The 15,758-nt window shown below is 45.1% G+C and overlaps 1 protein-coding gene across 5 annotated transcripts in view; it reads right to left on the reverse strand.

Annotated features, from left to right (window-relative positions):
* The window catches only part of Sgip1 (SH3-domain GRB2-like (endophilin) interacting protein 1), a 197,766-nt gene that overhangs the window by 94,749 nt on the left and 87,259 nt on the right, over positions 1-15,758 (reverse strand). For 3 of the 5 annotated variants that reach the window (XM_013514518.1, XM_013514517.1, XM_013514516.1), the window contains 4 exons: positions 11,413-11,437; positions 10,366-10,449; positions 4,763-4,819; positions 633-687 (listed from right to left, as the gene is read on the reverse strand). In XM_013514518.1, coding sequence (XP_013369972.1) covers positions 633-687; positions 4,763-4,819; positions 10,366-10,449; positions 11,413-11,437 — 221 coding nt within the window. Of the gene's footprint in view, positions 1-632; positions 688-4,762; positions 4,820-8,485; positions 8,558-10,365; positions 10,450-11,412; positions 11,438-15,758 lie in introns of all 5 variants that reach the window. The other 2 variants (XM_013514520.1, XM_013514519.1) reach the window with 2 other exon arrangements.

The following is a 15,758-nucleotide window of genomic DNA, read 5'->3' on the forward strand; positions in this document are numbered from 1 at the left end:
TTTTTTTTTGGTTTTTCTCCGGTACCGGGAACCGAACTCACGACCTTGCGCTTGCCAGGCAGGCGCTTTGCCGGTGAGCTAAATCCCCAGCCCCGCTTCTTTTTTTTTTTGGTTGAGGCTAGGATTTCTTCACCTGTCCTCCGAACAAGATCAAAGACAGTGACCCTGAAGGAGTCATGATTCACAGCCTACATCTTTGCTGCCCGGCACACGTGGAGCACGGTCATCCTCAGAAGAGGACGGTTGCGTACCACCTGTGACCTGAGTTTCATTCGCTTTAGGGAGAGACAGGCCCTGCCCAGTGACCACCTGGAGGGACAGCAGGGGGCAGCTATTTCTCAGTGACTGGAAATGATGCTGCCCTGCCGGGTTTTACAGACAGCCCAATATCCCCAATCTGCACAGCTGGTCTTTGGTAGGTTTTCTCTCTGACTCTCTCTTTTCCCTCTATGAATAGATGAGGGCAAAACACCTGCCTTATAGCACTCAGCCAGCTCCCCTGCTACCTATCCGTCTCTAACGTTAGGAAGAGTAGCTTAGGTGACTGTATCACCTTCCTAAAATCTGAATTTCACTTCCTGTTTTCTGAGAGAAAATTAAAATGAAAACTAAAGCAAATAAAGAAAGGATATAGCCGGGTTCCTCGGGTCTGATGCTGTAGCCTTCTTCATCTAGCTCGGGCGAGTTCTACAAAACACAAGCGCACACAACAAGGACATTATCCCAGAGTGATGGAGGAATTATTTTGTTTTCTTTCTAGCATCATCTATTTGAGGATGTAAACAAGTCTCTCCTTTTTGTGGGCTAAGCCTTCAACTTTTGGGCAGTGCATCTTTAGATAGTTACCCAAAGAAATGCAGAGAACCCTTCTGCTCTGAAAAGAAGGGAGGAATTAGTTGTCATTGAGAAGTTTTACGCAGAGAGTTTATTTTGCCATTTCCTATAAGCCAGGAACTGTGCCCAGCAATGCAGGGATCAAAATGCAAATTATTTTTTCTTTGGGGAAACTGAAGTATATTTGAGTAGGCAAAAATCAAAACAAAAAACAACACAACACAAAACATCAAGCCTGTATCCCCTGCACTTAGGAAGGCTGAGGCAGGAGGATGGCAAGCTTGAGTCCCATGTGGGTGAGACCTAGGTGAAACTTTATCTCAAAATAAGACAATATTTAGAAAGGGTTGAGGATGTAGCTCAGTATTAGAGCGCTGTGGGGGCTCAATCACTAACTAGCACAGTGAACGAAACACAACACCCACAGACAGCAAAACAGCCCACAGGTGTTGACAGGAAGAGGAACTTAGTGACCTTTGAAGAGTCCCAGAAGGTCTCCACAGGAAGCTTTCCCCACTGCCTGGAGAGGGCAGAGTCAGAAGGGCCTGCAGCAGGCACCGAAGTGGTAAAAAAGAAAAAGCAGCTGAGCTGGGGAGGCCAGGCCGCCTGACCCTGGGTGGCGGCTCGGCCAGGCAGGCTTGTGGTCTCCAGCTAGGAGGTCTGACCCAGAGACACGGTGAGGACACGGGAGCAAGGATCACAACAGTGGACTCAGAGGCACAGGGGACAGGGAGAGGGACGCTTCCAGCAGAATCCCAGGTGTGTACCCTCTGGGCCTTGGAAACTGCGGGTCCTTCCAGCCGCTCCGGCCCTGATAACAGACATCTCGTACTTTTAAGAAAAAGGCAGGAATAGAAAAGGCCGCTTGGGGATTGGGCTTCCTAGCTCACATCCGAGTCCCCGCTGTGGGGTGAGAGCTGGGGCTCACACCCTGTCTCGCCAGAGGACAGACCAGCCTTCCGCAGCAAACGTTATCCCCATCACCTAGGGAGAACCCGGGGGAAGTCAGGGCCATTTCTCAGGGTCACACAGGGTCACACAGGGTCACACAGCAGACTGGGACTGCGCCCCAGCACAGCACCCCCTGAGACAAGGCCTTGCAGGCCCCAGGAGAGAGAGAGACGGGCCTCAGGAGGTGGCCCTGCCCAGGTTCAGTTTGTAGGCCTGGCAGAGAGAGGATGGGGCCGAGGGAAGTATCACAGTCACTAGGACAATGACAATGGCCTGACCATGGAGAAAGAACAGGCTTTAGATCCCATGGAAAAAGCAGATTTTTTTTTTTTTGTCTTTTTGAGACAAGGTCTCATCATGCAGTTCAGGCTGAATTTGAAGTCACTGGGTAACCCAGGCTGGCCTTGAACTCTTGGCCTGCCTCAGCCTCCTGAGTGCTGGGATAACAGGCATGCCCCACCATGCCTGGCTTAGGCCATCAGTTTTTAAAATTATTTTTTATTGCATCCATTTAAGGAGTACTTGATATTTTGAGGTACAGACAGAGACTGAATTACTACAGTCCAATTCACACTCCATCCTTTCAGTTACCTTTTGAGTGTGTGTATGCGCGTGCATGCATGTGGCATCTAAAATCTACTCTTTTAGCAAGTTCTCAGTATTCGATGCAACACCATTTACGATAGCCTGCGAGGCACACAAGTGATATCCAGGCGCATTTGCCCCACTTCTCTGTGAGTGTATACCCTGTGACCTGCTGCTGCCCTGGTAACTACCCTTCTGTTTCTCTCTAATTGAGTTTTAGAACAGAATCTGCATTTAAATGAGATCATGGTGTTTTCCTGTGTCGGAAAGCTACCAGGTTTGGACCATTTATTGTGATCTCTGTTGTCTTGCTTCTGGAGGACTCAGAATTACTCTTTTTTTTTTCTTTTAAATACAAGTGTTCTGAGGTCATTTCCCTGCCAAAAACCTGTTGTGGAGAATAAAGCCCAGCACCTGGGGAGCCCACCAGGATCCTCCCCTTCTCTTTGTGCTCAAGGGAATGATTTTTTCCTTGATTTTCCTTGAGCTGTACATTCTCATTGTGAACTTCTGCTTCCCTTCCTCTCCCCTCCCTCCCTCACCCTGCAATACTGGGGATTGAACTAGCGCTGAGCTACATCCCCAGTTTAAAAAAAATTCCTATTTTGAGATGGTGACTCTCTGAGTTGCTCAGGCTGGGCTTGAACTTGAGATCCTCTTGCCTCAGCCTCTGAGAATGCCAGCATTACAGGACTGCGCCACCATGCTTGGGTCCCGTGATGAACTTTTACCATTTGAATATTGCAGCACTGTCTCACGCAGGGTCGTCATGAATGCCATCCTGCCTGCATGGACCTCCCTTCCCTCAAATGCACAGCTGGCTCACCCCTTCTTATGTTTAGGCCTTTGCTTAAAAGCTCACATTCTTCCTGAGACTTTCTTACCAGCATGAGGAAGGTGTCAAGAATCAAATTCTTCTTATTACTTAGAAAAATTAGTATTTACTGCATAAGTACAAGAATCTCCACATGACCTTGTTTGAAGGCTAAACCAATTTGAAGGAAGTTATGCTTCATTTAAACACGTCATGACAAGGGGTAGCACTAGAGTTTAGGGTTTTTATGGTAGATGGGAAGCTATCTGTAGCATTGGACGAACAATTTGATATTTAATGATCATTCTTCCTTTTGGCTTAGAGTTTACTGTTCTTGTGTTTTATAGAATCCTGTAAAATACAACAAAATCTTTCTAGGTAAAGAAGAATTGATTTTGAGAAAAGAAATCCCTCTTCCTATCTAGGACCTTCTCTTACACATTCAGATTATGTGAATAATCTTAAGTTAAATTGGGGGCTAGTAAACATTCTAGGGGAGTGAAGTGCTCAAAATATCACAAGGACCTCGGTCTTGGGAGATGGGCCTGTGAGAAGACAGGTAGTGCATTGGCAGAGCGACGTGTGTGAACTGCAGAGCTGGCAAACATGAAGAGTTTCACCCCTCTCAGCCTCATTTTCCACACAGGACGCTTAATGTAGGGTTTTTCTTTTCAGGAGGAAAGGATTTAGTAGCATATACTATTATAACTGACATTGAATATGCAATAAGTGATATCAATTATTACAAAAACAAAAGTCTTACTAACAACTATGCCAAAGCTTTAATTTTTTTTGTGAAAGAGAGTGTTGGGCCAGGACAGTTAACTAAAGGCTAAGAGCAAAAGCGTTCTGTGGGGTCCTGAATTTGAGTATTTAACACGGAGCAGATGCAACCTTCCAGGCAGAAACCTTTGCCTTGCTCATTATGACAGACAACCCTTGAGCGATCATGGCTGGGTCCAGCGGGAGGAGCTGTTGTGGTTGGTGAGTGTGTGGTGGTGATGGGAGTCAGCTTTGCGGGGAATTACTAGGACCGTATAGGTCTTGCTCTCCCTGGGAAGCTCCATGTGACTTTTTGACCTGGGAAAAGTCGGTACCATGAAGCTGTCGTGGTCGGTACAGAACGAAGGCTCCGTGGTTAGTGGACTTACCTCCACTCTCCCAGCTGCTTAGAAACAGAACCTGGGCAGCAACACCCAGAGTTGTTATTATTAGAAAAAGCATGTTTGAGCGCAGCCTGGGCCAGGTATGCTCTGACCTGTTCTGAGAACAGTGAGCTCACTGGGTCCTTGCCACAATAATATAAACTACTGTACCAATTCCACTTTTGTTGGGAAGTAACTACTATAAAGCTTCAGCAAAGAACTATTCTAAAGCTGCATAGAGCTAATACATGGGCAGGGAGGTCTTCAACCTAGGTCTGACTACTCTAGTGTTCCCAATCTCCCACACTTCCTAAAAGATGGAAAGTCTCTCATGGAGTTCACTTTTCTGTTTGTCTTACGATAAATCTCAGTACCTCGATTCATTTCTAAGTTATCCAGTACTTGATAAAGGGGACAACGTTTTGATACTCACATATCTTTCCCAATCGATTTCTGCGTAAAATCCATTTGGTGCGCCATTGCTTTTCTTCTGTAATAAATTTCAGAATAAATTCAGGACAGAAATATTTAAATGAAAACAAAACAAATAACAGAACAAAAGCCACTGAAGTCTTATCTGTATTTAACAAGAGCTAACAAAATCCAGCACTGGAATGACAAATGGGAACAGCCTAGTATGAAACCACACTGGGGTAATAAATGGAATGTCCTGCTGTATGATGCTGAATTAAAAACGTACACACTCCCTTCTCGAAGCCTGTAGGGTACCTAGGCAGAGAGCTATTGAGGACCAGAGGATCAAGCTTTATTTAATTATGTAGGAATTAACAACACCTGCATAATAATTTAATCCTCTATACCTTCAGGGGACATAACCACATCTGTCTCTATCTCCGTCTCTATCTCTATCTCTGTATGTATATATTAAATGGAAACATCTTGACTTCTTTGTTGCTCTCAGATACAACTAATTCCAGTATATCCAAAGACTGTTCCCCCAAGCTATTAACTAATCTTTTAGCATTTCAAACACTGACTCAATTTTTTTTCTACCCACCAGATAAAATACAACGAAGTCATCTTTACATTAGTTTATTCACTGTCTCATTATTACAACTATTGTTGATATTCCTTCCAACTGGCAGTTTCTCATCAAGTTATTAAAATAGAGTGGAAGGATTCACGGTGGGTTTCCCTTGCCCATGTGTCCCTTGCCTCCCTGAGCCCATGCCTTTGTGAGTAGATTAGAAATTGGCGTTATTCTATCTTTTGATTACCTTCAAGTTTTACTTTGGCTCTTGATTATCTTACGGTTTTATTTAAAGATTTTCCAGAGAAGAAATTTATCTTACACTATAATCATGACATATGACCACGAACAAGTGAACAAAGAACACCCACATGAAAATTGCTATGATTTCCTATTTTTCATGAACAAAGGACAGAAACATAAATCGCGTTGGCCATGGAGAGTCCATCCTGTGGCACCCTCACACGGACTACACAGACTGATGCATGCCGCCACACAGCGAACCCCAGGACAACACAGATTGAGTGCTGGTGTGCCAGGCTTGAGGACAGGACTTCTGATTCTGCAATCATGAACAGAGGCCCCCTGAACTTCGGTGTAAGTGGCTAACACTCAACTTGACAAAAAGGTGGGGAGGGAGCTTTTGCAAGAGGCTCTTTAGCTAAGACTTCCTCAATGTTACCTGGGCATGCAAAGAGCTGGCAGGGGGCTAGCAAGGCGACAGCGCACAAGGGGTGGTGAGTACATGGACGGCCCCTCTCTTTCTATGATGCCTCTGCATGCAAGTTACAAATGTGGAAAACCCACTCATGTGTCCAGAGACGCCTGCACCCCAGAGACGTAAGCACAGGCCTGTGCTTCTCTCCCTGTTTGCTCTGCTGCAGTCAAATGTTATGTAACCCCCAGCTACTCACTTTGATCACCATAGAGTTACTGCTTCAAACTGATGTTTCAGGGATATTCTTTCTACTTTATTCACAGATACTTTTAAAAAACTACCACATCAACTCTGCACATATTCATTTTATGAAGCTACTGTTGAGAACATAATCTGTTTAATAATAGATCATGTAATAATAAAAAGTCTTCTTTTCCCTGGAAATAGGCATCTTTCGTATTTTTTGTCATGTTTGTTCTCTTTTTAAATTCCTCCTTTATTGACCTTTTTGTGTATGATTTCATTGCAAACTGCACTGACTCCTTCATAGGAAGCATGTGTAATACAGCTCAATATAAAATTTAATTTATAACAATCAGGAAGCAAGGAAATTAAGCTGATTCCAGAGGAGTAAATTTATGAATTTTGTGATCAGCACAGTACTGCTATCATTACGCTTTTCATTTTCGAATAATTGCTTAATTCAAAGCACTGCCATCTAAAAACTAAATTGAATTGCTGAATGCAAAAATTTCAAAGTTCTACAGCTTGTTTCCATGATAATATCATTAAAGCCCTTTATAAATAAGGTAGTCTATATATTTAGCTGAACAAATTATATATGTGCATGTCTATGTGTATGTATGTGAATATCCATACAATCTTTAGTATATATCTAACACTGTATATAAAGAAATTCCTGAATTTTTACATTTGGGCTGAGTGAAAATTTTCATTTCTATGGAAACTAATAGAAGGTTGAGATAAAGGAAAAGCAAAACCTATATAAAATTTTTCTTTTAAGAGAGAAACATTTTACAAATACTAAGCACAAACAATAAGTCATAACAATACATTCTTTTTAGGAGATGTGCAGCACACACACACACGCGCACACACACACATACACACACAAACATTTGGTTTTCTTAGCAAAATTGGCAGTTTGGCCTCGTTCATTTGTGTACTCTTACAAACATCTTTGGTTTCACAAGGGGAAACTGTTAGAGCTAGGCTTAGCCTAGGGAATTATTCTTGTTAAATCCCAAGGAAAAATTATTTCGTTCACACTCCGAGCAAGGCACATCTTCAGTTGCAGTACACTGAAGGTAAAAACTTCGAAGAGAAAGCGGGCGGAACACTGTGGGGGCTGGGGGGTCTTTGAACAGCTAGGCCTGATGATGAAAGCAACGTGAGTCGTTCACGCATGTGTGAAGCAGTGATCTTTTTTCTCTTGAAATTGGAGTAGTACATTCTTTTACTTCTCCTATTTCTGTACTTTCTATAATTCTATGCCTAGCCTAAGGAACCTTTACCCATTGGATACCTGACTGTAATTTAAAGATAACTGAGGCTCATGGGTAATGTTATTTTTTAATGGGTATTTTATTTGGTTAGTCTTAAATTGTATATTATCTATTCTCAGATAATATGATGAGCTAAACTGACAAATGTAGTAACAATGGTGTCCAATTACACATTCATCCAAGTTCTCAGTTTCCACTGTAAATGGCCACTCTTTTCCGAGTTCAGCTCATGGCTTCGTAGGAGCCCTAGGGTGGGAAGTGTTAAAGACACCTGATATATTGCCCAAACAGTATCTTTACCACGGTAGCCTGAAATCATTTTGTGAATGATGCTGTAGAATAGTACTGTCCATGGGAACTGAGAAGATGGAACTGTTCCAATGACGTGCTATCCAATATGGTAGCCACTAGGGATGAGTGACTAAGGGATACTTAAAAGGTGGTAAGTGTGGCCAGGACTGAATTTTAACTAGTCATATTGGCTCCCACGTTGGGTAACGCAGCTGTAGGTACAGCCAGGCCCAGGTGCTGCTTCCCTGATTCTCCATCCCTTGGTCAAGAACACAGTTTCCACAGACTAAGGTCCTGGCAAATTCTTGAGATGACTGACAGAGCGCTTATCCTAGCCAATGACGCTACTCAATGTTTACATGATAGCCGAAGCCTTCTTTATAACAGCAGATTCTTTTTAAAATTTGAATCTTTGTTTTTTGTCCAAGACGAACAAAACAAGAGTTCTTCTTTTTTAAATGCCTGATCAGTGTTTAAAAGAATATTTGGATGACAGTACATAGATGTTTATGATTGATTTAAAAGTCAGCCCCTGGTACTCAAGAAATAATTTGGAAATCCCTAAGAAAGACTCCTCTTATAAGGAGGGTGAATAATAAAAGCTACGGTGTTTTCCAAATTCCAGACTGGGATTTTACTCACTGTCTCTACAACCCCTTGGAAATTTTAAACTGAAATCTGTTTCCTTACCGAAACTTTTTTTGCTCCTTCACGCGCACACTCTGCTTTGTTACTGTAGGGTGGCTCATGTGGGCTGGGCTGCTGGAATTGATTGTTTTCATGTAGAAAAAAGTTGTTAAAGGATCTGTTTGTTCTTCAAGACACATATAAAGAATCACATGGAGTCAGCAAACATACCATAGAAGAAACAATTTCTAGGCCAAATTGTACGGCCTACCGATCTCGGCAGGATTCCTTCCGCAAGGAGGGTTTGGGGGCCCATAACGAGGCTCTATTCAGCAGGCCAGGGAGGAAGGGTGGAGGGGGAAGATGGGTCCCAGCACGGGACCCTGTGGATCTAGTCCTCACTCAGCCAGTATTTCGTTTACAAGTAGAGAACAGACACCAAGACAACAAGCAGAGACCGAATAGAAACAGCTGAGCTCCTGATCTAAGTGTGAAGGTTAAGCTCCGCCTTGCTTTCCCCATCCAAGCTTTCCTCGGGGGGAGGGTCCCTGATGCCTAGAGCACACCCAGCTGACAGCCCCAAATCTGTGTCTTCCCTGCTGGCCTGTCCAGGAGGAGCAGATAAGAGGCCCTCACAGTGAGAGCTGGGACGCCCAAACTTCTGTTCATTTGCGGAGGGAAATCAGAATGGCTTAGGAGAAAGTTCCAGTGTACGTTGGGCAAATCCGAGTTTGCCCTGGGTTAAAGTGTGAGCTACAGCCTGCTGCCTGAAGTCCTGACGTGGGGATGGACAGTTCTGCCAGCCATGGGTACATCAGGGGTAGACAGCAAGACCTGCACAAGCAGCCCTACCAGGAAGCCCCCGGTGACTGAACACAACACCCTCAGAGGTGGGCTGCAAGGATTTTGAGAAAGTGAAATTTTTTTTTTTTTTTTTTTTTCCGGTAACGGGGATCGAATTCAGGACCTTGCACTTGCCAGGCAGGTGCTTATGCCACTGAGCTATATTCCCAGCCCCAAGAAAGTGAAATTAAGTTAGCCACACCTCGCGAGAGCTTTCATGCCCACTGTGTGGGCACTAGTCGGGTCTACACTGTCCGCGCTTTGCAGAATCACATGCATGAAACTGCAACTTCAGACATCCGACCTGCAGTCCTTGACGCTACCTCAGCCATACAAAAGGGACCACGCAGCAGATAGGTTGCCAGGAATCAGTGTTGAGTTTGAGAGACAATCAGGTTGTGATTTCTAAGGACTGAATAAAACCAGAAACTTGGATCTAGCCAGACTGTGCTGGGTTTCAAACTGCCACGACCAGGTTTGGGGGTAAAACAACGTTTTCAAGCTAAGTCACCGTTTCTAATTACCAGTGAGGCCATCTACCCTCTTTCTGAGAAAATGCAACCATTTCCAAGGCAGCTTTCCAAACAGTTCTGCTTTCTGTCCTGAGAAACCGAAATTAATCACTCTTCTCTTCCACTGACCAGAACCAGGACTCTAAGGGTGTTTCTCATTAGGGAGCACAGAGGCGGCAGCTGCCGAGGAGCAGCTCCGGGAGGTTGGGAGCGCTGTCGGGAGGGAGCGCACAGGGGACCGGCTGGAAGCCGTGGCCTCAGGAGGATGAGTCCCCGGAGGGTCCCTGGTCACCTGTCCCTGCCAGCTGCCACATCAGGGGTCAAGGCGAGTGTCCACCAGAGGTTTAAACGGGTCCCCCAAAAGCAGAAGACAGAGGTAGCGATGGGGCCTCAGAGACAACGAGCAGCGGGGAGCGGGGCGTGGAGGAAGGGCATGGGGAGACACGGATGGGGCACAGCCAGGGGTCTGGTCCGGCCCGGCGTGGCCAGGAGGGACACTGAGGAGCCCGCGGGCCTCGCAGAGGCGGGGACGGGGGACGGGAGGACCGGGGCGCCGGCGGCGGGAGCAGACACGGAGGCAGAGAGTACCTGAGACAGAGTTAAGGAGAGGGCTCTGAGCCAGAAGCAAGAGCGGAGGAGAAGCTGGGTCTTCTGGGTCTTTTTTTTCCCCTGCTGAATAGAGCCTTGATTATAGTGTTACCCACCGTCCGGGCAATTTCAGTCTACTCCGCAACACTTCGCAGGGAGAACCGCGGGCGGCTGCCTAAGGACCTGACTCCGGTGTGGGGGAACCTCCTGCTACAGCTTTGGTAGCACCCCGCCCCCAATGTAGGGATACTACTATAAAGGGTGAGTTTTTTGAAGAATAAATATTTTTAATCACCAGGTTTTAGTTCCCACGCCTGCCCAGACAGGCTAATATGAGTTCATTTCTTTTCCTCCAGTAACAGCTGTTCCTTTAAGCCCTGTGAATAGGCTTCTGATTTAGATGGGAAGGAAGCCGCTCTGGAAGTTGGGGGCAGAATCCCATAGGCCCGTATACCACAGACGTCTTCAAAAAGCAGGCAATCTGACAGCCAGGAGGGACTCAGAGCTCCTGTTAAATCCAAGCCCAATGGACATATTTCCCTCCTTTGGGCTGTAAATTCAGGCATAAATGGTTTTAAGACCATTCCCTATTTTTGAATTTAATATAGAAAATGTATCTGCAGCCCAGCTACGCAAGGGGAAAAGCTCTTTCAATTTTATTAGCTCCTGGCTCCTTTATGACTGCAGCCTCAGTTGGAGGAAAACATTCTCACGTAATGAGCGTTTTACAGCCTTAGATTGGAGACGGAACAACAGCGATGCCAGCAGCCGCTGCATGCACTGTCTGGCTTCTGACCCATCCTCTGCACGCCTAGTTTACCTCCTGCTCCCAGGCAGGGGGTGCGGAAGAACACAATAAAGAAGACCTGCTTCACCAAGACTACATTTTGTCCCATGCAATGATGGTCTGAAAAACCACCCAATCTATTATATGTTTTTTTTTTTTTTCCCTACAGGAGGAAAAAAATAAAAAGTAATGGGGCTGTAAGCAATTGAAATAGCATATGTTAAGTGCAAACCCGCTAAAAGGGTTATTTAAATACTTACAATTCCATCTCGATCGGGGGAACCTCTGTAACAGAAAGAAATTGATGGCATTTATGAAGATCAATCATTCTTGCTTCACAGCTGAAACTATCACAGAAAGAATCATTAACCACCACCCTCCAGCCCTCCCCCGTGCTCCCACCCAGGAAGCCTGGCCGGGGAGAACTGCATAAAACAAGTAATCTGTAAGATACTCCATATTTGAACACTAAAGAGTCTGGCCCGTCTAGCTGGCTCTGTTAACACTAACACAGGCGGGACAAACCGATTTCTTCTTTCTTATTCCCGCACTCCATCAGTGCTCCTAAGCTGTCTCTTACAATCAGAACTTTCCTGGTGTTTGTTTTCAACTTATTTTGAGATTCTGTACCGTCTTCCGAATTCTTATATTTGTGTTTCCTTCAATTGTAGAAGCACAGCAGAAAGTGATATCTGCTAGATGATGCCCTCAGGTGGAACGTGTGGTTCCAGAATCACCGAGCTGCAATAGCACTAGCAGGTAGCAGTTGGGGTCAGTGGCTCTTGAGGAAGATGAATCTGGTGGTCTGGACCTCAACACTGCATGGCTCTGCTACCTTGAACATGTTCCCCAGCCCCTGCAGGCCAGGATAACCGACATGACGAACTTATGATGCTTTCTGACATATGCTAAGTGATCAAAAGCAGAGCTGACTATAAGTTCTTTTCTCTTCTATGATGTCTCTTCACACTTGGTGGTAGAGCCACGTAGGAGGGGGATTTTCATCGTTACTTTAGGGAACTACACTGGCTACCATTGTCAGCTGGAAACTCCCAATTTTAATTCACTCTGCAGGGGTCTGAAAAATGTTATGCTATAACAAAGAACCAGAATTATGCTTGAAGAGGGAGCAGTATTGTTGATAAGACAATTTCAATCAGTGCTTGGGGTGGCTTGTGACACCTCTCGGAGTTCGGTAGGGTTGGAACTGTTCTTCAGGAGGCAGACCGGGTAAGGAAATTCATTCCTGCTTCCTAGGGTGGGGGCCTACAGCAGGAGACAGGAAGTGGTGGGGAGGAAGAGAGAAATGCAGAGCTGGGATGGCATCTGGACTTGCAGATGATCAATGCAGAGGCACTAGTTTGTGAATGTGCATCTGGCTCCAAATGCTATTTTCTGCATGGCCTTCAGCAAGTACTGAGCCTCTTCGGCACTGATTTCTCATCTCTGCAACTGAGATATTACTACTGGGCTTATTGAATTACTGCAAGGATTAGAAAGGATATCAGCGCAGCAAAATATGTCACCCAGCACTGCCGCTCAGCTCGGGCTCTGTCCCTCCCCTCTCCATCAGCCTCTGTGACAGTGATCAAATCAGGAAGCTCTGGTCCTTACCTGCCTTCTCCAGGGAGGCTCAGTCAGCGGAAGTGGGTCCCTAACACGTTGCTTAGCAACCCCAAACCTTGTGCAACAGCCCTGAAAACAGTTTTCATCAACCAGGTCTCAATGACTGCAGAATCCTGTCTGCAGTAACCGAAGGTGAAGGCCAGCCAACCGCCGGAGCATTTTACCAACCTCTTTGTGATTATGACTCCTTTTCCAAAAATGCTGTGCGACCCAGTGAGAGAGGAGGGGCTTCATGAAAAACAAAGACTTCTACAAAGCATCTTGTTCTTTGACCCTTGCTGCTGGGGGAGCCAGTGTACAGCTAAATTGCTGTCACATAAGTGATGTGGGCACTCAGAGGTAAGAGGGTAAGGAGAGGTACTCAGGACTCCTCAAGTAAATGTCTGCTGAGAGGGCCACAAGGCGAAACTAGGCATCTGCCCAAGACCATGAGGAATAACTTATTTATTTTCATGGCTTTAGAAATGGTGACAGAAAAACAGTGCTTTAGCTGCGTGTAGATTAACTCAGCCTGCCCTGGGGAGGCTACTCTCTTTCTTTCTTTCTTTCTTTCTTATTTATTTATTTATTTATTTATTTATCTATTTATCTATTTATCTATTTATCTATTTATCTATTTATCTACTTATTTATATTTTGAGACAAGATCTTGCTATGTAGTCTAGGCTGGTTTCAAACTTGCAGGAATTCTCCTGTCTCAGCCTCCCAAGTGTTGGACTTACAGGCATGTAGTTAGAGGCTTCTGTTTTTCTTTAGAGAGAGGTTTATGGATTTTTTAGCTTTTTTCACACTCCAGAAATCTCTAGAGCAGTTACTGACACTGTCTTTCTAAAATGATGGACTGGCTTCCGTTAGGATGTGCTGGGTGTAAGCAACAGCATCCCACGCTACATGCGGCATGCTGCTGGCATCAGCAGATGTTGCTAGCAGACTGGTTGGTACAGTGCCTGGCCCTTTAGGCAAAGTAGGTTCCAGTGAATGTAAACTTTTTGTCGGTGAGGAAACTGAGGCCAAGCAAAGCAAAATATAGTTTCTAAGACCATGTTGTTATCGTCAGAGTCAGCACAAGAGCCCAGGTTTTCCAGCACTAGCCAGGGGACATCAGGTATTCTAGGTTAATGCACAGAAAATGTCACATTTACTAAGAAATGCTGTAAATTGTAGAAAACCGTTTCTAACTCAATCTTTGTTTTTTGGTTTTTTTTTTTTTTTTTTGGTTTTTCTCTGGTACCGGGAACCGAACTCACGACCTTGCGCTTGCCAGGCAGGCGCTTTGCCACTGAGCTAAATTCCCAGCCCCTCTAACTCAATCTTTTAGGAAAATTGTTAGGACCGCAGTAAATATAATTTCCACAAAATATTTACAAAATGGAAAAACAATCACAAACAAACATAACAAAGAAAGACTTCTAATATGTGCCCTCTAGATGAAATAAGTAGCTCCCATCTCCCCAATCCATTGCAGTCTATGGCTGAAAAACTTCTAGGGTGTCAAGGTGACCCCTGCTGAAGGAAGGAAACTCAGGCAGGTCATCCTGGTGTTAAGGTTCGCCTGCCTGGCCCTTACGTCACTTCCTTTCAACTTTGCTTCTCATGTCACCTTTTCCTGCAGCCCCGGGGGGAGGGTCACGCTGCACCCCTCAACTCCTCCTCATGCCCCCTCAACTTTCCTACCTCCCTGTACCTTGGTCTTGTTGGCCCCCAACAAGAAAATTTGGATTTCGTATGCATGAAATCCACATCTCTGTTCTTGAAAACCTAGGTCAAGGCTCCCCCTGTCCTAAGCATCACAGTCATCCTAAACACGGGAACACTCCTCGCCTTCTCATTCTCATGAAATTCCTTCTCACAGGGGACACACTACTATCAGTTCATATCAGTAATAATAAGAATAGTAGCAGGGACCATGTACTGAGTGTTAACATAGAGGACCACAGGAAACATTTCAAATGTGTGCTCTCCTTCAGTTGTATGGAAGAGATTAATGTGTGTAGTGTTTTGTCCCATGAATTATGAGTTCACAGAGGACAGAGATGCAGGGCAGTGGCAAGTACCTTGGGATCAGGTTTCTGCTTCATAAAAATGCACAGAATGAAAAGCTAAAGCTCTGTGCCTACACAGCTTTCTGATGTTTAGGGCTCCTAATTAAAGGAGGGGTTTAGTGGGCTCCATTCTGATACACAGCAGACCCTCCCAGGCCTGCATTTTCACCCAGCCATATCTGGGTGAGGCTCATCTCCTGATACTGGTTTTGAGCTGGAATTTTGAGTTCCTGGTCTGCTAACTTCATGTACTGAAGCTACCTGTCTGGCTCAAAAAGGCACCTGAGAATATTGTCAGGCCTTTTTTTTTTTTTTTTTTTTTTTTTTTGAGATAGGGTCTTGCTATGTAGTTCAGGCTGGCCTTGAACTCACTGTGTAGTGCAGACTAGCCTCAAACTCACCCTGATCTCGGCAGGATTCCTTCCGCAAGGAGGGTTTGGGGGCCCATAATGAGGCTCTATTCAGCAGGTCAGGGAGGAAGGGTGGACGGGGAAGACGAGTCCCAGCACGGGACCCTGTGGATCTAGTCCTCACTCAGCCAGTATTTCGTTTCCAAGTAGAGTACAGACACCAAGACAACAAGCAGAGACCGAATAGAAACAGCTGTGTTCCTGATCTAAGTGTGAAGGTTAAGCTCCGCCTTGCTTAACATTCTCCTGCCTCAGCCTCCAGAGTGCTGGGATTACCGGCATTGTGCCACCATGCTAGGCTCCCAACCAAATATTTCTGAAGGAGAATTCAAAATGATCAAATAAGTAGAATGAATTATAACAAAGCTGTAATGCTATTGACATTTTAGAGGGGCTCTTGTCCATAGGCAATTGCATGAGATCAATTAAGCCCCCTTCTGCCACTGATCTCTTATTTGAGGCCAGAGAGTCCGTCATTGATGTGAACTCTGCCAGGTGACTTACAATTCTGTTTGTACAAAATCTTGG

Source organism: Chinchilla lanigera, unplaced genomic scaffold, assembly GCF_000276665.1.
Source record: "Chinchilla lanigera isolate Chin_1 unplaced genomic scaffold, ChiLan1.0 scaffold00022, whole genome shotgun sequence".
Lineage (NCBI taxonomy): Eukaryota > Metazoa > Chordata > Mammalia > Rodentia > Chinchillidae > Chinchilla > Chinchilla lanigera.